A 27384-nucleotide genomic window follows, 5' to 3' on the forward strand; every position below is an offset into this window, starting at 1 on the left:
TAATATAGATATGTTTTTATTTTATTCGAAAAAAATCACATTCATCTTGTGCTCTCAAAACTATACATTTACAACAAGAGGGGGGCACTATGGCTAGGAAGGAAATAGGGGACAGGAAATATTTTTGGCACATACTGTAGTGCAATATTGACACGATTATCAAAAACACACTATTACAGAAGACATGAGGTTCAGTTACTCCACACAGTGAGGTATGGAGTCAAAACAGTTATCCTGAAGCACTGTTTTTAGATATATTCATATAGGCTATTATTAATTCTATATAACATCTGCTTTTTAGAATTAGAATAATCTACTAATCACAGACCTCCAAATAATTTGTAGTCTTGCGCTTTCACTTGGAACACAAGCAAACCTCTATTGAATTAATGTGTTTCATTACTAATACATATTTGTTATACAACAAAGTATCTGTATGCTCTGTAAATATGAGGAACATGTTATAAAAGAGTATTGAAACATCTTAAGAAAAACTGGCCTTATAATTCTGATATCAGTCCAGCTTGAGCATCAAGCGCCCATCATATTGCACTAGTTTCACACTGATGGTTTTAAAACACAAGGATGTTGTGTTGGAGTCCTTAGTAGCTGGCACAGCGGAAGTGAAGTCATGTCGTTGGCAAGTGCCTCACAGCGTATAGTCCTGGGATCTAGAGTTCTTTCTACAAGGCTGTGTGTGTCGCAGGATGGAAAAGAGGTCCAATAGCGGGGCTCTTGTTTATTGTGAACTGGAGGTGGGAATCTAATGGTCTTTGTCCAACACTTCCTAATGATGCCGCTCAGCAGTTCCCAGAATACACTGCTCTTCCTGTAACAGAGCTTGATGTTCTTCCAGGTGCCTGTCATGTGCTGCGGAGGCAGAACACAGGCATAACCAGGGTTCCCACCAACACGCTGACTGTCCGAATGCTATGCAGTCCTTTTGGGTTTCCAATTCAAATCAAATAATGATATGTAGAGTACAGTGACAAAAACTGTAAATTCATGGATAGTAAGATGAAAACTGAGATCGATGCTAAAACAATAAAACAGAATACAGGTAATAATGATAATAATATAATAACATGATAATAATAATGTTCTGCTCTGTAAACATGATCAAGCCTTGTCTCCAGTGTAGGCATCATGGTCTCAAGAAGAGAGTTCTGATGGAAGAGTCTTTGAAGCTCTTTAGATGCACTTCCAGGCGAAGCGAGAAAATAACAGCTACAACACAGGAATTAAAGGGTGTGTCCATAAACCACAGCGTTGAGTCAGACACCAAGTCTGATGGGAGTCCAGTTGTCTCGTCTTGCCTTGTCCTAGCTAACTTGGAAGATGCCTTGGCCGCAAACACAAAAGTACAAATGTTCGGTTTGGTTAGAGCTCCAGGGTAGAGTGAAGCCCACTGTTTTAAAACGAGTCGAAGTGGCCTGTTGACCGCATGTTAACCATGTCGACCACACCTCTCTTGAGCCCAGTCGGAAGATTAAAGGAAACCTCTGTGGTCAGACCACAAACAGAACCCGAACCAGTCCTTGGAACCATCCGTCACTATCTGACACTAAAGGCCAGCCAATATCACACTGCTTCTCAAGTGTTGCTCATCATGTCCTTGCTGGAAAACAAATCTTGACGACACAACACGATAGCCTCCCTCTTTTCATCTCTCCATCTTTCTTTTGTTGAGGGTTTGTAGACATGGATTCTGGGTTCAGAACTCTCTCAGCTCTCTCTTCCCCCACCTCTCTTCACTTGTTCGTTCTTGGCTTCCTCTCCTCTATCCATGTGGATCCGTGGCTCTTCTTCTCCCCCAAACCAATAGAATAGGTGACCGAGGTTGAACTATAAGAAACAATCTCAGGCTCATCCTCTCAGACCTCCGTCTGCAGGTCAATGATGTCCTGGCTGACCATTGAGATGGTGGCTCCAGCCTTCTCCCACTCCACCTGCTGCATATGCAGGGGCGACACGGCCAGGGGCTCCAGGTCCTTCCGCACCCAGGCAGGCGGCGAATGCTGCGTCCTCTGGACCCCATCCCAGGGTCTCTCCACCTGTTGCTGCTGCTTGTCCTGATGAGGTGAAAAGTGGAAGGCCATGAGTATTGGTATCATCAATAGACCCACATTGGATTCAGTACGTTCAATGCAATAAAGCTGGACCTATATTTATATGAAAATTGTGAATCTGGTTGATAGGCAGACAGATGGTCATTCATTGTAGTATTCCTTGTTTAATCCAACAACTGTCAATCGACTGGCCATTAACTAACTACCTTTAAGGTAACTTAAAAATCCTAATATAATTGTGTAATGTGGATTAACAGTTCCTCTTATACTGGGGGCTAGTGGTGCATTGCAATGCAGAGTATGCCCTATTTAAAATGCCTTAAAAGGTGTATTCAGAAAGTTAGACCAGTATGGGTAATAGGACTCACGCTGTGGTTTGTTTTGTCACTTCCTCCAGAGGACACACTCCATCTCACAGACTGTAAGGAATAAGAAAAAAATGCATAGTTTAAGTAATTGTCTTAAAAGACTGTTAATGCAATTAACAGCTGAGGTCAAAGGGGTTTGCTGAGGTCAATGTGGTTTGCTGAGGTCAAGTTTTCTTCAAGAACAATACTCTTATGTAAATAAAGACTCAGCATTTCTGCATGATGAATCTGATTAAAGATGTTCCTCGGCTCGGAATGGTCTCTCACTCTTTTGGTTAACATTGTCTAGCCTAGCGACTACCCATTTATTTTCTACTGTATTTATCTTCAATAAAATAACTATGTGAATCTTTATGTACACTGTAAAATAGATTTCTATATGATCCTTTACCTTGCTGTCTGAAGCAGGGGACTCTCTGTCTTGTTTCTCAGCGTGATGTAATTTCCTGTTGAGGTCCTGGAACATGTTCTGGTGACGTTTCCTTGTGTGCATGATCTTCTACAGGACACATGGGAAAAAGAATAGTAGGTCAGCAAATTACACAAAATAACTCCATTTTAGACAAATTTCATTTTGCTACTGATGAATTCTATCTAGATTATTGGTTAATATACAAACATGCACTTGAGTTTGCTTAAATGTAGCTCTTTGACGTTATTACATGTTTATTACAAGTTTATAGATGTGCTATTAACATGATAATACAGCATTTGTTTTTGTTGGTTACAAAAAGATGCATACCTCGAAATCTAATTCAGCGTAACGGGACTTCTGTCTCTCCAGGGAGCTCATGGACAGTGTGGAGATGGTCTCGCTCTTGGACATCATGGAGTTCATGGAGTCGAAGGTGTCTCCCAGGCTGCTGTGGGTGATGTGAGACTCGCTGGACATGTTGTGGATGTTCTGGATGGGAGAGTCCCTCTCCGAGTAGGACACGCTGACCCGGTCGGACGGTAGCGTCTTGAGTCCGAAGGCGGCCTGGGGTTCAGCGAAGGGCCCACTGAGATGAACCAGCCTGGTCTGTGGAAGCTGCTCCACGCTGATGTTGTACTTGGACGTGTCCTCTTTGGCCTTGCGAAGGGTGGAGGTGGTGTTGGGCAGGAGCAAGTAGCCACTACCGTCGGGGCAGCTCCCCTCGGCCTGGCCACGCGCCAGGTCGGCATCCAGCTGCTGGAAGAGCTCACCGTCGCACACATAAATGGGTTTCCCGCAGGAGGACGGGTCCATGCCGCCATGCAGCCGGCTCTTCTCCCTCTTCAGGGTGAGGGTGTGGCTGGAGTACTCGGGCACGGCCTGCATGTGGGCCTTGGTGGTGTGGGAGGGCAGGGTGTGGAAGTTGGAGCTCATGGGGAGGGGTAGCTGAGGAGGGAGGGGCATCTTCTCCTCACAGGAGGAGTTCATACCACCTAGAATAGAGAGGAGGGAAGGGGTGGGGGCAAAAAGGTAAGAGAGTGCACTGACAGTACAATCATGCTGGGCATTTCTGCTGATTCACATTGATTGAAAGGATGGTCAAATGTAAATAATAGATTCAGAAATAATCAAAGGCTGTGCTGAAATGTTTTCCTTAAGTAGCAACATGCCTCTAAAATATCTTCATTCTAAATGGACAAATAAAGGCCCTATGCCCTTCGGGAATGAAAGGGCATTTAAGTAAGTGAATGGAAAAATGGTTAGGAGGGGTAATGAAAGGAAAGACGCTCACCAGGTCTGTTGGATTCAGCATCCTTCTCGAAATCAGACTGCAAAAAATACAAAGAGAAGGTTTTCTTAGTATTTATTTAACACATTTACATTGAAAACACACGATTCAATCATTCATAATGATTTCATTCAAGACATAAGCATAACCAAAGACACTCACCATGAGCTGGGTGTGGTGGCTATTTTGGATGGAACTGCCAGAATCTCCATTGCCATCGTCCTTACGGTCAACAACTCTGCATTTCACTGCCTCTTGGACCTATTGGAACGGTGGCAAAATGACCAAACAGTCAGCTACATTCTGATGTACCCTTTCAGAACACCCTTCAATACAAACCAAAAGATAGGAAAATAATACTTGAAAACGTTGTGCTTACCTCTCTACGCAGGATGCAGTGCACCATGACGATTATGAACCCTTCCAGGGAGTCAAAGACAGCGAAGAGAATCTGGAAGAGAGCGGAGCGGCGGTCGGTCATGGCCAGGACAGCGGACATCCAGGTGAGGGCCAGCAGAGGCAGAATCACACAGGAGCTCCACAGTGACGCTCCCGCTCGCTCCTTCAGTTTGACATCGGTGATGCCGTCCTTGGACACCAGTTTGTTGAAGACCAGGATACCAATTACCATGTTCACCTGTTCAAAATAAGTTAAAGACACAATGAGTGAGACAATTGTAGTGAGCAATGGGTTTAACTGTGGTTAACAGTATGTTTAACAATGGTTAGCCATTGGTTTAACTACTATATGTCATAAGAGAATGCATGGTAAAGCATTCATTAATAAGTATTTGAAGATTTAAAAAAATATATATATATTAGATATACAGGGATATATACCAGAACAACAGCAGCAGCGGGTCCAACAAACGAGTAAAGGAGTCCACCCTCCAGAGAGAGCCAGCAGCTACAGGGAACAGACAGAACAAGAACAATTATTACATGAGCTAGGGTAAGGGAGTTAGAGAGAGAGAGAGGTAGAAGAAAGAGAGAGAGGTGAGGAGGAAGAGACAGATTGAGGTTCAACGTACTAGTTGACGGTGCCATATCCCTTAGCCTTGGTAAATCCAACAGACACAGCCACCACCAGAGCAGGGAGTCCTATAAGAGAGAGGGGGAGAGAAGGAACAGAGTTAGGATTGAACGAGAAGACAAAATGGCAGAAATGGAGGAAAACATGCAGTTAGAATGTCCAAAGATGGTTGGAATTAGGTGAAGTCTGGAAAAGGAACGACAGACACATAGATAGTGACAACAGACTAATACAAATATAATTACTTTATCTACTCTTTCAATGGGGATGCCCTTTCTAGCAATTATATTTCTCTGGACAGAAATACAGACACAGTGACAGACAGACAGAAAGCCATGTATTAGGGCACGTACCCCAGCCCAAGCAGAGGAAACGCTTGCGGATGATGCGGTTGCGCAGACGGCCCGTGACAGCCATGTAGGACTGCCATGCTTCCGTCAGCACCCAGCAGAAAGATGAGAGGAAGAAGAAGTGAAGGAGGGCGGCCACCACTCCACACACCACCTGAAGAAAGGAGGGAAAGAGAGAAAGAGAGTGAGAGAAAAACGGTGTCAGTGGTGCGGCTAATCCCCAAGGCCTCAAAGCAGGAAGTCAGTCTAAGCCATAGAAAATAAGAAAAAGAAGAGAGGGGATTGGTTAGAATTGTGCCCTACCTTGTTGCGAGCCTGGGTTTGTCCAACCAGAATGAGGGCATTGGAGCAGATAATGGAGAGGCAGAAGTTGATGAGGATCACTGAGCGCTCCGAGCGGATATACCTGGAGGACGAAATGGAGAGAGTGAGGACGGTGGGGAAGACAAAGAGTGTTGCTCACACAAAAACATATGATATTACTGAAATGTCTAATAGCGGTTTTGCTTCCAGGGGGCACTTACTTCCAGACGGAGACATAGATGATGATGAGGAGCAGAAGGGTGAGAGAGGAGACTCCACAGCCCACGATGAGTGTCACAGAGGGAAGCAGAGTCTTATCCATGTTCTGTAGAGAGAAGACAAGACAACACAACGCATTCCCTTAGTACGGTGCACACCAGCAAACACACCCACATGAAAAAGGCTAACACCAGAATATGAACAACGACACACACACACACACACTAGCAGTGAGCCTTGTGGGCAGGCTCTCTGCTGCGCTATCTGGAACAGCAGACGGCTCCCTGTAGGCAGACAACTGAATGGCACAATTAGGCCACTGCTAAGGCAAGGTGACCCCAAGGTGAATGTGTCAGAAAGATGAAGCGGCGAGCCAGAGACTCGGCCGAGGTCACTGCGTTTCCCCATAGAGCTTTTGAACCAGCAAATGAGGCGAGAAGGATACAGAACATATATCTCCCGCTACTAAGCAGAGGGTGAGAGAGAGAAATATCCTGGGTGTTTCAGCGTGGTGGCTTGCTGTTATTTTCTCCTGCCATTGTGGTGCGACAGCGGTGCTATAGCTGCAGTAGTAACCTTCTACGTATCTCCACCCATCCTTACAAGATGATATCTGCATAGATTTATATGCTATTGTGTTTTCCTATGAGGGGATTTTTACTGTGTCTGTGTGTGTGCCTAGTATATTCTCACCCCTCCCTGCAGTGGACAGGTGGGCTGTTATCCCCTGCATTAATCTGACAGCAGCTTAGAGCACTGCTAGAGCCATCGGAGGTGCCCACCTTTGTCTCAGACAGCCCTGGCACACTGAACTCCCGGCGGCGGGCACACGGGAGAGGATGTCGCGCCCCTGTTAGCCCTGTTGCTGACTCACCTGTGGGGCCCACGAGGGCACCAATACTGATGAGAGGGAGCCAGTGCCCCCCACCCGCACCCACCAGCTAACTGGCTGGGGCTTATTGCCTCGCCTACCGTCCCCCTGCTTTGATATCTTTTGTGGGGGTTGAGTTAATTGAACACCTTAGATTCATCTGCATCCCCGTGGTGCAGATGAGACGCGGACGAATCATGGTCAGGGTCCCAAGGTGGAAGCCTTCTTCATAAGCGTAAGTCTAACTAGGCATTTTGATAGGGGTTAGGAATTGTGCCACTTATAAAGCGAGCTAAATGCTGAGGAAGAAAATAAATTGGCTATCTGGGATCCTTGGGACGTCACTTTGAAGTTGAAAGGTAAAATGGTTAAGGCTTTGGCCTTGCAGATAATGTCTGAGAGGCTAAAATGGGGATGAATGCAGTGCCTTGGAGGGCTGTCTCTGTCACTATCTGCTCTCTGTGTGGACCTACCTCATATCTCTGCACAGCTGGCAAACACCGCCTAAGGCAGCCAAATACTAAATTAGCACAGCAAATTTGTTTCGAAATCTATCCAACTACATCAGAGGCTTCCAAACCAGATGGCAGACAGCGAAGGGGTGTGCTGAACTGCCTTTTGCTTCTACCTTTTGCTAATGCCAGGGAGAAAAATAACAGTGGCAGCAGTATGCTAGCTTCACTATATTCCTCCCTATCTATCTGTCTATATGGGTTGATGCAGCCTTTCGACATGGGCTACTGAATGAAACTGTAATTCAACCTGTCTTGAGTTTGCCCTTGACAGAATCCCAATGTTCCCATGTTCTCCTAAACCTAGAATCAGGACAACAACAAAAAAGTATTTATGGTGCCTATTAAGTGTGCATTTTCATTTGGGATAAGGCTTGATTACCCAGTGCGCACAGCTCTAATCGGGGTCCATTGGTCAAGGTTATCGTCACTGACTAACTAGGTGGGCCACTCCTGCCTCTTTGACCATGTGTCCAAGACACGTTCTCATTGGTGCAGGGTCCAGGAAGCAGACCTTATCAAATGAGAGCTGAAACACTGCAGTGTCGTGTCTGTTCTCTCCTCTCCCATACAGCTGGCAGGCGGAGGGACAGTATTGAAAATGTCTATAGTACACAAAAGATGGTGGGGTGGGTGGAACCATCAATGCACAACCAGAGGTGTGCCTCTCATTGGCCAGCATCTTTGCCATTTTTTCAGAGACTTGATGCAGCCCGTGGGGGACAAAATGATTGGCGTAGCTGGCCGTTGACTATGGGGATGGGTAGGGGTGGCTGGTTTTTGATGTTGTCTCACAAACACAGGGGGCGCTGTAGCTGCCTCTCTCTTTTCCAGACTGACAACAGAGACAAATCAAATGATGACAACAGGTCTAGAGACAAACAAAGCCCAGATTGCATCTCTTATGTTCAGATTGGCAGCATCTTCCGCTGGATACAGCAGAATCATGCAGTCCAAGCATACTGACTGGCTGTGCTTTTGTATAGGCTTAGACATGCTTCTGCTGTGCCCACCATGGTTAAGTATGTGATATTTGCAGTGGAATGGAAGATAATCGTATGCGCAATTAAAGCGATCTGAGAGACACATGCATTTCTCTGAATTTTAATAGCAAGTCCCATCTGTTGATTGTCACTGTGGTTTTGTTCATTGCAGCAAACTCAGCACCAGCACTGCACAAATGGGTAAACCATTATCTCTGACCTGGGGGTTTGTATAGGGGGAGGGGGTGGGGGTTGTTCTTCCTCAATATCTCAGTTACCAAAAATCACAGAGATGAGCTTGCACCACAGAAGTCGTTACCAGGGCAACTAGAGAGTGAACGCTATGGAGGCACAATCTAAACGGGGTAAATTATACATTGCCTTTGCGCAATAGAGCTCTATACATATTGATAAAATGAATACACTAATCAAAGTATATGTTCCACCAAGTCAATGCATGCTGTGAAAACTATGAAATGCAACTCCCTATGAATTTGAATACCCCAAATGCATGAATTAAGAAACTTGATCAAATGGAAACACATTTCTGATATGTAGAACACATTCTGATAAGATTAATAAGCCTAAGTGCCTGAATACCATACACATTGTTCAGGTGATGCCTGTAACGTTAGCTATTCACTCTATTTGTAGGCTACAATGAAAACATTTAGCATTATGTTTTTCAACTTGATTTTATCTATTTCATTCAATTGTTAATAATTACACAGAATTGCCTACGATTATTAATGCGGACACGGGCATATGTCATTTCCACATATTTGATTAAGAAAATGTATTGAAAACCATCTTTAAAATGTAACGACTAGGCCTATTATCACAATTATTCGACAGTTATTTTGATACATATTGAATGCCATTTCTATCGGATATCAACATGTTGCACAGTTATCTGATCATTAAAATCACCAGGCTATCAAAACTACGGTCAATGGCACCTGCACCTAGACAAAGACGAGGAAGCTGGCAGCGCGAAACCGAGTCATTCGAAAAACAACGCCTATGTTTACATTTCATTCTATCATCACACACACACACAAACGAATATTAACATTAAAGAAACCCATGGTAAATAGACGCATCACTTACCATATCAGGGTTTAGACGCGCTAAAATGGCGAAGGTGGAGAGCCTGTCACACACGCAGTTGGTTCTGAATGAATCAACTGCGACCACTCTGCAGCTACGCGCAGACCAAGATCCAAGCAGCGAAGAACTGCACAGGGCGAGAGTGAAAGAGAACAGCGGGTTATGTATGAGTGAGGAAACATTTTTCTGAGAAATGATTCAAATCATCCTCTACATCCCAAACAGCTGTCACTGTAGAATATAATAAGACCACATAAAATATGCCCAGAACATTTGTAGTAGCAAATCACAGGTCTTTCAGTTTTTCATGTTATTTGAAATGTACATTTTACATTTTAGTCATTTTGCATAAGTAGTGAGTGCATACATTTTTCATACTGGTCCCCGTGGGAATCGAACCCACAACCCTGGTGTTGCAAGTGCTATACTCTACCATGAGAATGTATATTTTTAATACGTGATTGATATGATATGTGATATGTGTGTGAGTTTGATCCATATCTAAGTTCTTATTACACTGCAATGATATAAGAATAAACCTGTTGTTTTCACAAGAAAAACTGTTTTGTTATAATGAGTGACTATGTCTCATTCTGTAATTGTAGTTCTAACACCTGAAATGGTGGCTCTGCTGTGGGATGAACACTTTATTGTTGCTAATGCTATACCAAAAACATAAAAAATGATCTGGCTAATTGATATTCTTTGACTATCTTTCAGAAGCAGTAGTATATATGAGATGGTGGACACTGGAGAACCCCAACAAGCCCATCGTCAATATACTCCAGCAGACTTTCTCAAATGTATGAGTAAAATAAGAAATATGAGTGGATTTCTGTGGATGAGAATGGATTTCATTTGTGCCCTTCTGCTAAACCATGCATGGCCTTATGGCATGGGAATCACTTCACCACATGCCCTCTATATGACTGCCATAGGGTCTTCTCTAAACCTTTTGAATATCTACGGTGTATGATGTTAACTCTCAGTTAAGATGGCCACTATGGATTTTCATCCAAGAATATCCAGTTTTAGGTATTGAGACAAAGGGCAAAGTCTTGTCAACAATGACCAATAAAATACATTGTAATCAGCAATCTCCCGACAGCATCAATCCCTTTTCCTCATCATGGAAGAATGAGGGATGATACACAAGTGCATCACATATATTCTGTGACAAAATCCTTAGAAGTTGTAAGGTGAAGTAGAGGGTAGACTAGGCGGCATTGTTCCTCGGAAAGGTTTGTTTAACTGTAAATATCTGACTGTGTAGCTTCGAATGGGGATCAGACAGAGTAGGTTAGCTTGGAATGAGTCTTATGTCTAATATCTAATGCTAATAGCATCTCACTGAGAGGTGGACACTGACTCTAGTCTAGACTATTCTAGCTTAGCGCTAGGCCTCAATCTGTGTGTCTATAGCATAGCATAGACAGTTGGGCGTGGATTGACATGTAGAATAATGGCATCTCCCCCATGTGCCTGCCTCAAAACCAAACAAGTGCTGCTCCACAGAGTAAACATTGACCCAAACTCTGATCCAGGGCTTCTCCCTCTCTCCCTCTACCATTCCCCCCTCTCCTCCCTCCATCTAGGCATTAATCACATCCGCTGTCCAAAATTAATCTAATTTAGCTGGAGGCACGTACCCCCTCCCTTCTGAAAGTGTATGAGCTAATTACATTTTCTCCTCTTCCTCTTTTTCTTGTTCTCTCTTTCGACTTGGGCTGCTTTTCTCAGGTGGGAAGGGATTCGGATGTGGATAGGGCCTCAGTTGAATGCATTGCAGTGTTTATCTGTGATCCACAAGTGTACAAATCTAAATGTAAATGTATGGCTGGCTGCCTCCAAAATAGTCCCTATGGAGCTCTGGTCAAAATTTGTGTGCTCTATAGGGAATAGAGTGCTATTTAGGATGCATGCACCCTAAGCCCCACGGTGATAGATCCAGAGCTGGGGGTAAACAGAATGTCAGGGGGTGTTCATAATGCATTAAAATGCATCTACATTTTTTTTTAAACATTCATGTTTCACTTCCTTTTAACCTCTGTTAACCTTTAAAAGGACACCATGACAATGGGAGAGATGGGAGAAGAAGAGTTGCCATTGTCTTTGGATGATTAGAATGAAACTTTACATCAATGTTGCCTCTGTGTTGTGTCCCTCTCTAGTTAGTGTGGTATGAATGGATCCAGATGACTTGTTGATCAGTGAAAGGTGTCACAGGGGGCTCTGGGGATGAGAGAGGCTGCTACCAATAAAGCCCAGAGAGATGGGTCATGTCAACATGGTCTATTGACGCTCTGTCCCTGCTAGTAGAGATGATTGACATTACAAGAGATGCAACACTACTGCATCACAGTGACTTATATAGCTAAAGGGTGAATGGTCATATAAAATGATAGAAGCAGGAGTGAATGGATCTTTGAGCTGGCAGGAATAATCAACTGTCCCCAAATGGGTTGAGAAAATGATGAAAATATGGACATTTTGAATGGAAATACACAAACGGGATGTAAACAACATTAGTCACCACTTACGTTTCACTCTCATCCCAAGAGATGCAAGTTTCATTTATGGTGTCCTGGAAAAAGAGAAGAGGCGGGGTAAGGATCTAAGAAAAAGGAAATGCGTATGGTGCACAATTGAAGCACAGTTGGAGTCCTCCATCTACCACCATATGTGTGAGATGCAACAGCATGGTGCTAACCACCATCACGCGTTTCTTTCACGCTAACTTTCACGCCACTCCTCATTACCATAATGGCGCAGGTTTATTTATGCAACTTAATATATAACTCTGAAGTTTGTGGTTTAAAGATCAAAACGATTGAAAAAGTTTTTGTGGCACTGCAAGTGTACAGGAAATGTCAAATGTTGGATGCTTGTTAAAAACTTGTAGTTCTGAAGAGCCATTATCCAGGGGAAACTTACATTATGTTGGTGGGGGAACTCGATTTCCACTGGGGGGGACAGCAGGCCTGGGGTGGGCTTGACCATAACTGTGACTACCTTGGAGTTGAGGACGGTGCTGTTACTGAAGGGATAAGAGACAGGACATTTGGTCAAATAAAGAACAGTTTTGTAAAAGTACTGTAGATTTAATTCCGGTAGTTGATTCAATGGCAATCAATGGCTGGCTACTTCAGGGGAATCCTAAAATGATTTGCATATTGTTGTTTTTTACCGTGAGTAACCATATGTCTGTAAGTCACTGAGTCCTAGCCCCATTTAGGTTTCAATTGAGGACAGTCTACCTTCCTCAAGGTACTGTATATCTAGAAGGCACTGTAAAAGTGAGCAGTATCAGTCATTCAGTAAGAAATGCTACCTTTGGAAGGACAAGATAGAGCTGAGGTTTCTGTAGAGAATGATCCCGGTCACAAATGCAGTGGTGCCCTCTGTAACAGACAAAACCCACAATTATTATCATTATTCCGCTGTCTCACTAGGAAAGAAGAAAATTGCAGACGTCAACAGGAACAGACAAGAGCTTTTGAGACTTTTTGAGTTGGTAGAACTGTTTGTTTTACTGTCTTCTATCTGTTTCCTTAAACAAATAATACATGCACGTCATTTATATATGCAGATTAGCTGTGTATGCGTCCGTGGTTGTGAATGTACACTCTTTAACTACAGTATGTATGCCATTCTCACCAGACTGGTCGATGGACAGAGCGTCACGGGAGACAGTGATCTTCTCCTCTGAGGTCCTGACCCAGTCCATCATGCCTCTCCATCCTTTCACTGGGAAGGTGAAGTCGGTGGTCATGGTTGTGGGGCGCTTATGGATGCTCAACACTGGAGAGGAGAAAAGGAGATATAAGATGTTGTGTCAAAGAGGGTTCCTGGAATACATGTTGTGTACAGGATACATGGACTCCGCTAGGGTCTGGTAAGTGAAGAATCAATTCATTGAACCCTGAACAAGCGGAGGACAGCTATGGCTTCATGCGTCACGTCTTTAACTGTCTGGAGGAGTTGCTGCTGAATCCTGTGTGAACTGCGATTGTGAATGTCACCTTTGCTATAGCCAAGACGACATGGCAAGAAATTGCTGACGCAATGAGAAAAATAAGCGTGAGTTCTACAGTTTGGACAGTGTGTTTTTTCTGAGAGTTTATGTAAAACCCAATCTGCTACTAGCTTCTTCCCACATATTTGGTAACTTGCAGGATGGGGTTAAGCTTTGCATCTTTGCGTCCAGCTAAACATTACCTCGTACCCCTGCACATCGACTCGGTGCACCCTGTATATAGCCATGTTATTTGTATCTTTACTTTTTATTCGTTATTCACTTTGTATTTATTCCTTGTGTCACTATTTCTATATATACATTTTAAAATCTTTAAATCTATATTGTTGGAAAGGGACCCGTAAGTAAGCATTTCACTGTTATTCTACACTTGTTTTCTACTTTTTACTATCTTCGAAGCATGTGCATTTGTTTTGTTGATTAGATTTTTTTTTACATATTTCAATGCTATGGTTCTGTGCTATCTTAAAGATGGATAGCTACTAATGGGCCTGCCAAAATGTCATAGTGATAACAGTTGCATTTTTCCCACTAATCTAGAACTTCTCTAGTGACATGATTAAGATTGATGCACTCTGTGGCTGGATAAAGGCAAAGACAAATCATAATTATCTTGGGGGTAAGAGCAGAGAACAGCTGGCAGGGAAAATTTGTAGCTCACCTAAATTCTCTGTGACTTCATAAATGTCTTGGAAGTCCTTCATCTGCATACCGATCATGTCCACAAAGTCCTCGACGAGCTGCAAGAACTCCTTGATGTTAGTGCCCATCTAGAGGAGAGACCGGTGGAGGGAGGGAGAGAGAGAGAAGGAATAAGGGAGGAGGGGAGACCGTAAATGAATATAAAAGAAATCCTAAACATCCAGGGATTGTTTGAAGTTGGTTGAGTTAACGTCATTACAACCAGAACTGGTTGATATCTGGTTGAAATTGCGTCAATATTACAACGCCAGTTTTGCCGGCTGGGACACTATTCGTTTTTCATAGAGGGTATTAGCATTGTTTATCTAAGCTGTGCATACAGAGAAACAATGAATGTATAGGCCTTATACCGCACTGTATATGTAATGCCTTTCATACTTCATTTCATTCTTTTACAATACTAATGTCCCTGAGCAGTGAAAAGCACTATCATCCACAGCGGAGCCTCCTAACTTCCGGAGGGCCATACATGGGCATCAGGCAGCAGGCTGCTGTGGAAGGGAGGGAGGGCTCTTACGTCTCTCTGACGCAGAACAATTGCAATGTGGGCGAAAGGTGTGTGTACATCTGTGTGATACATATTGCACAATGTACAGTGTCTGTGTATGTGTCCCTTCTTGACAACACCCGTGGTCTGTGGGTTGGTATGGAGATGCACAGATTGGAGAGTGGGCGTTGAGATTCTCCCTGCCTGCCTCGCTCTTTCTCTCTGCCCCGAGCGTTAACTCTCTCCTGACTGAAACACTGCTAGTTCATAATCAGTTCATCTTCAATTTGACATGCACATTTTTGTTCCCTGAAATTTGGCCCTTTTGATTAGTGACTTGAGTTATCCATACTAATATATGTATTACCTTTCACTAGCCATGTAGATAACAACCTGCGTAATCCTATCCACGAGGCTGGGGGCCACAGTTAACTTGAACAGGGTTTTCATCTTTCAAGTATCAAAATCAACATATTGCAAAATGTTATGATAAATATGAGATAAAAACGGCAAGAGGATTCATTCAAATTCATGAGAGGCACGTCTGATTCAGAGCATAAGATGCTAAAAACAAGTTCCATGGATTTCTACTTATCCCTTATTCGTAATGGTTCATGTGAGACACACATGAGTTAAATAGTATGGTGGTGTGCTATCCTTGTTTATGGGAAACCTGCTCCTAACACTATCTTCAGTATAGGATGGTGTGAGGGTAGTCAAGGGCTTGCGGATTGATATGACTCATGTTCTATTCCTTTTTAATCAATATTCAAAAATGTTTCTGAGTGTCCTGCTCTTCCTATGGTGTCTATTCTTTAGTAGGGAACTGAATGTTTTTTTTTGAGGGGGGGGGTGATAATGAGGTACCACCAGCTACCACTTTCCCCCCATTCTCTCTCACACTTACAACAACACAGACCAAACTTTCCCCCCATTCTCTCTCACACTTACAACAACACAGACCAAACTTTCCCCCCATTCGCTCTCACACTTACAACAGTGACAACAACACAGACCAAACTTTCCCCCCATTCGCTCTCACACTAACAACAGTGACAACAACACAGACCAAACTTTCTCCTCCACTCCATCCCTCACACAGTTGCAAAAACCTGACAAAGGAAGAAAAAAGTTCTCCTCCACTCTTTTTCTCAGTTACACAGTCATACAAACATCCACTCACACCTATTCATATGTTGCATTGCATAAATACACTGCTGTCAGACCTTGTCACTCACCAGCTGTGCCTCCTCCCATTTGTCATGATGTTCCTCCTTCAGTAAGTTGCTGATTGTCTGGGCATAGTTCTGTAGAGAAGGAGATATGAGCGATAGGTGTTAGACTTGATAAAGCCCAAATCATACTTTGCTGGAGGAGTGTGAGGGCATACACATGGCAAAGATGAATAGCTTACTCTGTGTGAGTGACAATACACATTACAATTTTATTTTCAATGCTTAATTCAAAAGCAACACAGTATTTCTGACTGACCTCCACATCAGCATTGCTCAGGCTGTATCCGACTCCCTTGTAGATCTCAGTGGTGTTCCTGAGCACATCCATGATGGACAACAGGTCTCCGCTGTACTTGGTCCCCTCATCAGAGGTGGCCCTCAGTCGGGAGATCACCTCAGAAATCCCATCAGCCATCAGGCCCTTCTGAGCCTTATCAACACCATGCTGGGCCTATGGGAAGGGAGGGTAAGTAGAGAGGTCACACTAGGCCATTGATACTCTAGTTGGTGTACTGGTAGCTTGAGCACACCGCTGGGAAATCATAGGCTGTGGAGATGTGTTTTGAACTATCATCATATTAGGTATCCATCATTGTAATGAGCCCCATCTCTAAGGGTTTGTATTTATGACTTTAAGGGCAACGTCTACAAAGTTGCGAGGTTTGACTACTAATTGTGTGATCCAACAACAGATGATCATAACTAGCAGGTTTGTTGGAGGATACATCTCAAGACACTCCTTTCTGGCGTAGTCAACTTACCAACAAGGAAATGTCCTGGTAGTTCTTGGAGATGCACTTGATATGGGTCGGGTTCTCCCAATAAGCAAGGCCTACAGCGCCAAGGGTGCATCGGCGCAAGACCATGCCTGTGTATACAACGGAGTACTGGAGGTCAGCATGATCTTACACAGGGAGGATTACATTACTTAAACATGTGAAGTACATGTATATTCAAGTGAAGTAGATGTATGTATTATAAAAAATAATGTGCTCCATGTGTTAATGTACTGTACCGGTGGAGTCTGTAGGGCAGGTCACTGCAGCCATATCTCCTGCTGGGGTTCTCTTCCACACAACATCACCATCGGTCTCCTCCTGACAGATCTCATGGGGTTCTGAAAAGAAGAGACGGAGACTTGGTTACATATTTTGGTGCATTGAATCAAAGTATTTATCGGTTTTCTCTGGTCAAGTTGTATTTGAATACTACTGTTTTGTGTTGAACCACTGAATTGTATATCAGCCATGTTTGTTTTGACTCACTGACCTGGGCATCTTTTCTCGTTGCAGCGTCTCAGCTCTCCTCTCTCTCCAGGGCAAGTCTCTCCACTGAAGTAAGGTCCTTCACACATCCTCTGTCTCTGCTGGCTTCCTCCACCACAGGTCTTACTGCAGCTTCCCCATGAGCTCCATGATAACCAGCGTCCATCAACTAGAGAGAGACAAAACACAATGTTACCCCTTGACCCTGAACAGACTGACCAGTAGGCAGTGGCCTTTCACCCATAGACTACCCCTGAAACTGGTTACTTGAAGAGTTATTATGACAAAAGAGGTTTCCGTTTCAAACTTGGTGTTGCAAGCTATCTACCTGGGCAATCTTTCAGGAAACAGTTATTGGTCTCACGCCAGTCACCACGGCACTCCGAACCTCCGTAGGACGGTCCGTTGCATTCACGTGTCCTCTGCTTGGTGCCATTGGAGCAAGAGGTGGAGCAGGTGGTCCAACCAGACCATTCGTTCCAGGCACCGTCCACTAGAGGGAACCAGAGAGGAAGATGGAGAATTGGGACACCATCAAACCTCGGGCCATTATAGTAATCATCATGGCACAAAGATGCTAATAACATTTTAACATGTCCTACTTTGAGACTGAGTAGCAGTGAAGGCCCAAACTCTGTTCTGTTTTGTTCTGTTTTGTCCTTCATGCACCACTGCAGGTGTCTTTAACTCTAAAAGGCTCCCATGCCAATTGCCTTCCTCAAACGACTCACAAAACCACCAGTTGTTTGCGCATAAGAGCCTGATCAAGTGTAGTGTATTTTAAGGGAGAAAAATGGCTGCTCGCTCAATGCAGGTCAACATAGGCCTACTACAATGTATTATATAGGAAGAAAGATGATGGGCCTATTTTTCTAATACATGCGTCCCAAATGGCACCCTATTCCCTAAATAGTGCACAACTTTTTACCAAAGCCCTATAGCTATCCTATGGGCCCTGGTCAAAAGTAATGCACTATATAGGGAACAGGGTGCCATTTAGGACGCAGTCAATGTTTCCCAACACAGGGTGGCAGGCCTAATTCAGGAGTCTCTGGAGGACATCGGATTCCATCGCTCACAGAGTTCCACCTCATTAAGTTAGCCCTTCAGCCTACACGGGTGAGCAGGAACCTTTTTTTATTTTGTTCTAACGGGAATGGATGGGGGACTTGATTCAGTGCAACACTTTACTTTTAATTCTGCTCTAAGCACTGTCCTCTTTGTCTATTCTTGGTTAGGCAAGGAGGAAAATTGGCCTGATGAAAATACATGACAGGCAGTTTGAAAAAGTAAATTAAAGTAATATTTGAATTTCCTGAACTTCATTTCTAAGATAACAGTTTTCCAAAGGGAAAGACAATTTGTCAGAAATGAAATAAATCATAATAATGGATAAAGAGACAAAAAAGGTTAATGACATTTTAGATTTCCTGGCTATTCCCAAATATTTATTTTGGAAGCCAAAGTAAGTGTTTTCTTATTGGGTCGAATAGACTATTAAAGATGATTTGTCCTCAAAACCCCTTCAATTTCAGGTGAAATATATATTCCCTTTAAAAATGAGATTTTCCCAAAGTTATGATAGTCATTTACAGCGGCCATCTTTTGGTGGAGCATATTGCCATCAGCTGTCCGCAGTATAAAACTACATGGCCTGGCACATTAAATGAACCAACTCAGAAAATCAGTTATTTGCTAAGGGAATAAAGGAATTGCAAATTAAAAGCCATTGTTGTAATATCTACAAAAACATCTAAGTACCAGACGGACTAAATATTTATGTACGTAGGTGAGAGAGAAGAGGACTAACCCACCTCACTGTCAGTGGGCGGTGTGTATGTATCAACAGAGAGAGAACTGAAGCTCCGACATGTTTGTGTGTGTGTGTGTGAGTGAGGAGTATATTACTCACTGCCTGTACAGCCCATGACTAAGCCCTGCAGGCATTTGTTCTGCAGATACAGTACGTCAGTTGTGATGCCAAACTAATATTTGACTCCCCAGATAACCACCAATAGTCAGAAAGGGTAGGATGGGTAGAAAGGAAGGAGGGAAGAGAGAAGCCTTGAAAGTGAAAGTATCTTAGTCAGTCAGAGTTCTTCCCACAGGGGTCAGTGAGGATGTTTAAGGCTAACCCATTGACAAAGATATGCTCATTAAGATGAGTAAGTAAGTGGTCCTGTGTGGCTGAGTTGGTAAGAACATGGCGCTAGGGTTGTGAGAACAATTCCTGCTAGGGTCACGTATACTTAAATGTATGCACTCACTTGTTGTAAGTTGCTTTGGATAAAATAGTCTGCTAAATGGCACACATCATAATTAAGTAAGTAATAAGGCTAACCTGGGCAGACTGCGATGTTGCAGAACTTAGTCTGTTTGATGGGTCCCTTGCAGGGTTCTCCTCCATTCTGGGGCTGCTTGCAGGTGCGGGTGCGGTCACGGTAACCACGGCCGCAGGTGGACGAGCACAGGCTCCATGGGGACCACTCGTCCCAAGCTCCATCAACTGAAAACAAGCGGAAAAATTCAGCCCATGTCACCAAACATACATTTTTACAGTTATGGTTTATTTGCCCGCAAAATAAATATGAATTCATTGTAAGTAACCGAGTTGTAGTGTCTTTGGGTGTTGACTGTTCAGGGAGGGGACAATTTCATGAGCTATCCACTAGGTGGAGTTGTGATCTTTACCATAGTTGCCAACCTATCTAGAGGAGCACACACACATGCACACAATAAACACCACCCTAAACACGCCCCAGGAAATGAGCCACCACTTACCGGGGCAGACCATGGTGTTGTTGCAGGGGCGGTTCTCGCGGAGGGGGCCGGTGCATTGGGTGCTGTAGGAGGATGTAACACAGAAACGGGTGCGGGCCTGCCAGCCCTCTCCACAGCTCACTGAACACACACTCCAGGGGGACCACTCATCTGCAACCGCAGCAGCGTCCACTACAAAGGTCAGGGGTCAAAGAGTCAGCGCTGAAGGTCTGGCGGCCATAACACTTGTTATATGGTAGATCTAAGCTATACATCGAATACTGCAAATGGTCTACCGGTATCTTAAATTTGACAATATTATACTGGTTATTATGCAATTGTAAACACCTCTCCAACTATTCCTAAAACTGGATTTTTTTCTCCTAGAATTTAAGTCTCACCTGTTTGAGGGGCCACAAGTCCAGTGATAGGAACATCAGCGTTGTCTCTTTTCAGGCCTACGATGGAAGCCAGGGCTTGGCTACGGCTGCGCACTTGACCTGTGGAGGTAAAGGATGGTTAGTGAGCTGAAACTCAAGCTGCTTCCAAACAGATCAGCACAAAGACAGACAGTAGGTTGGGCATTACAGGCTGACAAGAAAACAGACGGACAGCTAGATTGACAGGTAGACTCACCAATGCAGGGCTGAGGGTTGCAGGCCCGCCCCTCTTCGACCACGCCTTCACACACACTATCCTCTGGCTGACAGGCTCGGCTGCGCACCTGGACTCCACCCCCGCACTCCATACTGCACTCAGACCAGCGGCCCCACCCACTCCAGCCCTCTGCGGGAGAGAAGAGAAGAGGCACATTGCATACATGATATATGACACACAAGTCCAGAGACATAATTACTGAGGATGACACTGGTTCGTAGATGTGGAGTCAATAGTCTGAAGGACCTGAACTCATTCTACAGCGCAGAAACGGACATATTGAAATTGCTACAGTTCAGTAAGAATGTAAATTGATTATTCAGGTAAAGTTTTCTTAAGGATTTCAATGTAAAAAACGGAAACGGGTAATTAGTGTGCATGTCAGGGAGCTGAGAAATGCACAAGGACAGCTCTTTGTGAGAAGCCATACCAGATTAAAAAAAATAATTTGAAATGATTGTTTGCTTTCCAGCACCCTGGAAAGCATGGTGTGCAAGGCTGGCGCGTTGCTACGGTTACTGCAAGTGCTTGGCTTCGATTTCCTGCGCAAGCTAACTGTGAGGGCTTTATGTACGCTGTGTGTGTATCTCTCGCATCCCTCAATCCCTCAGCAAAGAGCCAGTAAACATGTCTGCCATCCAAGAAAACAAAAAGGCGAGCTAACACGTGCAGCGGGAGCTATCTGACCATTTAGCCCTTATGGAGCCCCACAGTCTCTTAATAAACACAGCTCATTTACGCCTTATGATACTGGGGGAGCAAAAAGCACATCTTCATCAGAACCCCACATTCTCTATATCAGCAAAGGGGGGAGGGGGGGCATCTCAACCACATGGAGAGTGAGGTAGGGTTGATGAGTTGGAATCAGCTTGAGGAGATTGTGCTTCCAAGGGAACGTGTCTCCAATCAGCCAGACAGAGATCTAGTCTAGACTCTACACTCTTAAAAACAAACATGTGGAGTCATGGACATTGAGCATAACACAATAAACAGATTAAATGATGGTAACTCTACTCACTTATGATCTCGGCGTCGCGTACAATGTCACGTCCAGTGTCTCGGGGGGTTGGGATGCACTTCTCCAGGTAGACGCCTCCACGGTAGCAGCCGCCGGGCTTCCTGACGGGGGTCTCCCAGCACTGGCAGGGGGTGTTCATGATGCCGCAGGGGTTGAGATGGGTGCTGGTGGACAAGCAATTCTCCAGCCACTGGCACAGCTTCTGACAGGCTGGCATACTGGGGTTCCTCTTGCCCACCACCAGGAACTCGGCCTTGAACTCACCGCTGCTCTCTCCCTCCACAATCTCCAGGCCGTGTCTTGGCGCCACCTTGCGGAGCTGCAGGAACTGCTTGCTGGACTCCAGGTAGGTTACAGATGTTGAAGCGTCGCACAATCTGACGACTTCATCAAAGCTCTCCATACCCAGGTAGGTGCGAGAGGTCTCGATGAAGGAGTCGAACTGGAATGTCTTGACCTGGCGGGGCAGGCAGGAGTCGGTGGGCTTGGTGATCTTCATGTAGACGGTGTAGCGGCGAGGGTCTGGGTTCTGCAGGGTCCAGGAGCACGGTGTGGAGGGCAGGTTGGCGGTCGAAGAGAACAGTCCGAAGAAGCGGCTCTGCTCCAGGGTGGCGCAGGTATCAGAGGCCGGGCCGGAAGGGACGCTGGAAGTCAAACCGAGGAAAAGGAGGGCCAAAAGGGCCCCTAAGGGCCCGGACTGGGGAAGTGACCACGTCATTGTGTGGTCGCTTTGAGAGGATGTTTCGAGGGGACACAAAATTGATTTCACTCTTTTCTCTCTCCTCTATTTATGCAATTTGTTGTGATGTGACTTCAGTTTCTTGGACCTTGTTGATTTAGTCTCTGAGGAATTGGATGGGGCTCAGAGGCTTCAGTGGGACAGACAGACAGTCATGTGTCAATGATGTGTCTGTTGGATAAAGGGGAGACAAAAAAACGAAACATGACAGGTCACTAAGTGTAACAATTCTCTGATCGGCACCTACCAATACGAACCTCGGACCAATGGTGAATTCAGGAATTTTTCAGAACTAACTAATATTTGATTTTCATATGATGATTATACACATTGCAACCTGCACATGTTGTCATTGTTAATACATATTTGGTCTTCATTTACTTAATTGACATACCTGTATAAATAAAGGTGAAATGAAAAAAAATCCCAGCCCTCTGATTACATTTATCCCCACTTGAGTATTGAGCCTGTGATTAGCATTACTGTGCATTTCTGTTCAGCATCAGATCTCTCCAGTGAACAAATTAACTGAGGGTCCAGAGTATAATAACAGTGTGTGGACCTGCAATTACAGTCCTTTGCAGCGGGCTAGCCTCTGCTCTCTCTCTCAATCTCTCCCTCTCTCTAACTGTTTCCTCCCACACACGAGAATGTGCCACTAAACGCTAAACAGTGTGCGTCAGGCTGACGTCTGTGCCAGCGCGTTGCCATTGGGAACCACAGACAACGCTTAGAGTCACTTATACTCTCCACATAATAATTCACATTTCCTGTTGCTGCAATGTTATTTTCCTTCTGTAGCAAACTGGCTCCAATTAAGATCCTACATATGTATCTGTCAAGTCACGTATATGAATAACCATATCTGGCCCAGCAGCAAAGAGCACACAAGATCAATGTCCCTGTGCTGGACTCTTCATGTGGCACCTTATATTTGATGAGTTTGCACAATGTCTAGGTGTTATGGCGACCTGGGTTTGGGGCGTTTTGGGGGCTTAGGAGGGAATAAGGAGAGAAGAAGACTGTTGCTCAGCAACAACTTTCTCATGCATGCAGCGTAAGGCTATTCTTCCTGCCATGTGTCACTATGGCAGCCCAGTCTTCCTGTGCTAGAGATTAAACGCCCAAAGAAGCCCTGAAACATGATTAATCCACCAAATGATGCTGAGTAATTCATGAATATTCAAATATTATAAGTAAGTCTCTAAGGGGGCTCAAAGTCTTGGCTATGTTATTGGGTGTGTTGAGGAACAAGAGGTATAACCAGGTGAAGAATGATATACCAAAAAACTTGAAATGCTTGCAAAACTTCAGCAAGGCCTCCTCCTCCCCTTGTTTTCTCAGTAGTGGTGCACCTGCATCCTTCAAAGCTAGACCCTATCATTCCTTTCCCTGTCCGTCTCGCTCTGCAAAAGCCTCCTTTCGATTACCCTCCCTCTGAGGGAGACCTATGCTTTGTGTGGGAGTATGTCTCTCGCTCTCTCTCCTCCCTCTGCCTCCCAGATACCAGCCGGAAGCTCCATGAATGGGCTTCTAGTGAGGCGAAAACTGAGGAGAGAAAGGAAAAATGTCCGGCTGTCACATTTACAGTCCCTCTCTGCTCCCCTTCTCTCGCTCTATCTTGCTGCTGACAACATTGCTGCAAAAGCAGGCAACCTAGGCGTAAGCAGTTGGTAGTTATGGAAACAGCTGTTATACATTTTTGGCTGCATATTGTTGTAAAATTGAGAAGACGGGAAAGGGCTAAATTACCATTAGGTGCTCTCTGTTTGTGCTGTGATGCACAGTTTTCAAGTGCCACTTTTCATCAGAGATGATGATGTGCTTTGCATAACACCGTGTATCCAACAGCACTAACAGCCCAGTGGAAAACACTCCTGTTTCTCTCTGGGGATGCGCACTTAGGACTGTGTACAACATGTTGAAGTTGTACAATGATTCAAGACTTCACAGGAGATCTGCAGAGATAGAAGAAGTGCTTTAAGGCAGAAGGGCCATTTGTTTGCATGACTAATGAAAATGGAGCGCTGTGAGAAAGTAAGGGTGTGTGTGCAGGTGTGTGTGTGTGTGGGGGGGGGGTGTTGGGAGTTCTATTGCTGCCATAGAAACCATTACCCTTTGTATGTGTCTGTTTTGAAGGCAATCATAGATCTGTTGACAGTGTATTTACCTGTGGCTATCAAGCCCTGACTACTCTAAACAGGTTCTAGTCATAGTATATAGCCACACAGACAATACATTGTTATTTGCTCAGCTCTGCACTGCATGTAATCTGTATATGAGCTGTTTTAACACAGGGACATCTCCTTGGTTCTTCTGAAAAGATAACATGCAGCAAATGAAGGACACAGCTGCCGCAGGTGGCCAACAAATCCCCAAATCTTCTATCACTTTGTATCTTTTTATGCAGAGGTTGAAGAAGGGAAAGATAAGAGAAAGCAAGCTGCAACTGAACCATCTGTGATAGAAGCCCTAGGGGAGGAGTGGGGGAATGGTGAGCGGAACGTGGGAGGGAAGGTCAGTTTTACTTCCTGTCCCCATTTTTCCTTTCTCTGTAAGATTGCTCTCTTTCTGCTGACTTTCATGACAAAAGTAAAAACTTGAAGGAAGCAAAAAGCCTTTGCTCTCGGTGCCATCAAGTTAATGAAATGGCTCACGCTGTATCTTTTCAATTGCGTGCCATGTGCAAGCCAAGGCAGGCACATGCAGGGCGCCATCCTTAAACTCTGTGGCCGTTTGACTCTCGTTTTACAAATTCATGTGACACCACAAGAAAAAGGGCGCTGATGAGGATAATCAACACCGCCCAGGACTACATGATCTCTTAGACCCACTAGAAAGGCTCTCTCCCACACTAAATGTCACTAAGCTTCTGGCAACCTTCAAATATGCCTGTTTCCATCCAAGTGTACCCCCTCTGTGTCTTTCTATGAGAGCTGACTTGTTTTTAGCACTTCAAGACATGTATCTTCATTATTCACATTATAAAGCATTACTGCATCTAAAAGTCCCCCTTTGTTTTGGAGACCTATGGTGAGAGTCAGTTCAGTTTCTGTGGCAAACGTGTGTGTGTGTGTGTTTTCCAAATGCACTTTTGGAGGTGAATGCTGTACAATGCCAGCAGGCAGCCAGTTAGCAAATTAACATCTTGATTTGAAAACAGGTCTTCTATGTGTCTTAAGTTCCAAAGCATTACATGAACGCTGAGTCATGCCAAAACAACATGCACTGACATCATGCATTAGGAAGGTCATCAAAGCCAGTAGACACTGTTTGATGATTATGAAGTCTTTTTCTAGTTTCATAGTCATTGAATAAACAAAAACTGAAATGGTAACCATGAAATCCTTGCTATACACTGTGTGCTAGTCTTTATTCAAGCAATAGCAAATGCTGCATTATCAAATGATAATGTCTGATAAGAACCTATTAACTCAAATCAAATTCCCGAGATTGATCAGAGTTCAGCAGGGTATGACCATGACAGTTGGACATATTGAACCTTTAAAAGGAACCACCACTGAGAAACCTTGGTAGAGCAACCTGTTGATGAATGTACCTTTCTGCTGCTTTCCCATGTGACAATATATCACCACTCCCACGGCACAAATGTTTATGTCTGACATTCATAATAAACATGATACAACTTCATCACTGTCATCAAAATCACTTCCAATTGACAAGCTCGTTGCACACGGTTTCTTATGACTTCTGTCGGTGTCCATGTCTGTAAAGTAACACTATGTGAAATGAAATGTGGTGCGCAGGGACATTGAGAAATATTGCCCGGCTGAGTGAAAACGTACAATGGAGTCATCAAGTTGATACAGTATCTCCAAGGGTAAAGTAATTGCAAGATATCATTGATATGTGGAAGATCTTTTGGGATTATATAATGCAACATATACCGTTCAGAACCGAGCTGCCCAAATGGATCTGGACGGCTATTCACAAGGTGGAATGATAGTTCCTGGCTCCTACAAAATACCTTTAAAGGACATGGAGCAATACGTGTAAGACCTGTTGAAATGATTTTCATTTGCATGCTTGTTTCACATGCATAAAGCTCCTCATGTTGTGCCGTGTTGTCGTAGGGCTAATCATGAATCCAATGTGCAGGTTGCTGCAATAATGTGTTCTGAAGTCACAATATTGCACCAATAAGACGATGGCAGACAAACGGAAAGACTGACAGAGCTTTAGACTGAACCCGACTTTCCTTGTTCAGCACCATGGACAGCGACCGAGTCAGGTTTTTGTTCTGCACCATGTACAGCGACTGAGTCTCAATACGCCCGGCGCTGCACTGACTAAACTGATGCTGACATTCCAGTACCTCAACTCTCCCAAAGTCTAGCAGGTTTCCTCACATAAGCTTCCATGTAAACACATCAAGACAAAAATAAACATGTACATGGAATACAAACTATTTCACCAAGCACTGTCGACCAAGCACAAGATTGAACTGTCAAAGCAACAAAACACGTAAAAGGAATCAACCAATAGAATAAATAGGCTACTACCGTACCTTAAGAACGTTCTATTAGTGCACACTCTCCATCCAAAGGTCCACAATTCCTCGAGCTGGATTCAGGAAGCAACTTTCGAAGTCTTCATGTTGTCATCGAAGAATGTTCGGGCCAAAACGTTCAGCATGGGGCGACAGCAGAAACTGTAAATGGCAAGTCCAGACCCGACTGTTCTAGAGCAGTTTCCACTTCCACAAGCAAATGTCAAATAAAACGACTCTGACCAAACTCCAAAGAGTGTACTACCAACTTTTCTTGGTTGCTATATCCAGATAAACTGACTATAGCCACATTTCGAATTGATTGTATATTGGAGCTCCAAAAAGTCCTGAAAGCAGAATATGTGTTCTTGTCTTTCCTTTACGAGCTCCAATATATTGTTGGTACTTTTACTCCCGGCTTCGGAGTCCTGCTTGTGGTTCTTGCACTGCAAGT

The 27384-nt window shown here is 44.2% G+C and overlaps 1 protein-coding gene across 1 annotated transcript; it reads right to left on the bottom strand.

The window, feature by feature from the left end:
* On the bottom strand, positions 1–27384 carry LOC106588194 (adhesion G protein-coupled receptor B1). The gene is made up of 30 exons (XM_014176942.2): positions 26949–27384; positions 21682–22591; positions 20643–20792; positions 20408–20506; positions 20028–20198; positions 19588–19752; positions 17575–17739; positions 17251–17415; positions 16997–17098; positions 16743–16849; positions 16238–16432; positions 15985–16053; positions 14219–14327; positions 13179–13322; positions 12853–12922; positions 12456–12558; positions 12062–12105; positions 9522–9648; positions 6048–6151; positions 5827–5929; positions 5527–5677; positions 5172–5241; positions 4981–5047; positions 4520–4777; positions 4303–4401; positions 4144–4180; positions 3180–3844; positions 2829–2936; positions 2438–2488; positions 1–2072 (listed from the first exon to the last, which is right to left on the bottom strand). The coding sequence occupies exons 2-30, from the start codon at positions 22397–22399 to the stop codon at positions 1875–1877; spliced, it is 4614 nt and encodes a 1537-aa protein (XP_014032417.2). The 5' UTR covers positions 22400–22591; positions 26949–27384; the 3' UTR covers positions 1–1874.

The sequence above is a fragment of the Salmo salar genome, chromosome ssa27 (assembly GCF_905237065.1).
Source record: "Salmo salar chromosome ssa27, Ssal_v3.1, whole genome shotgun sequence".
In the NCBI taxonomy this organism is placed as follows: Eukaryota; Metazoa; Chordata; class Actinopteri; order Salmoniformes; family Salmonidae; genus Salmo; species Salmo salar.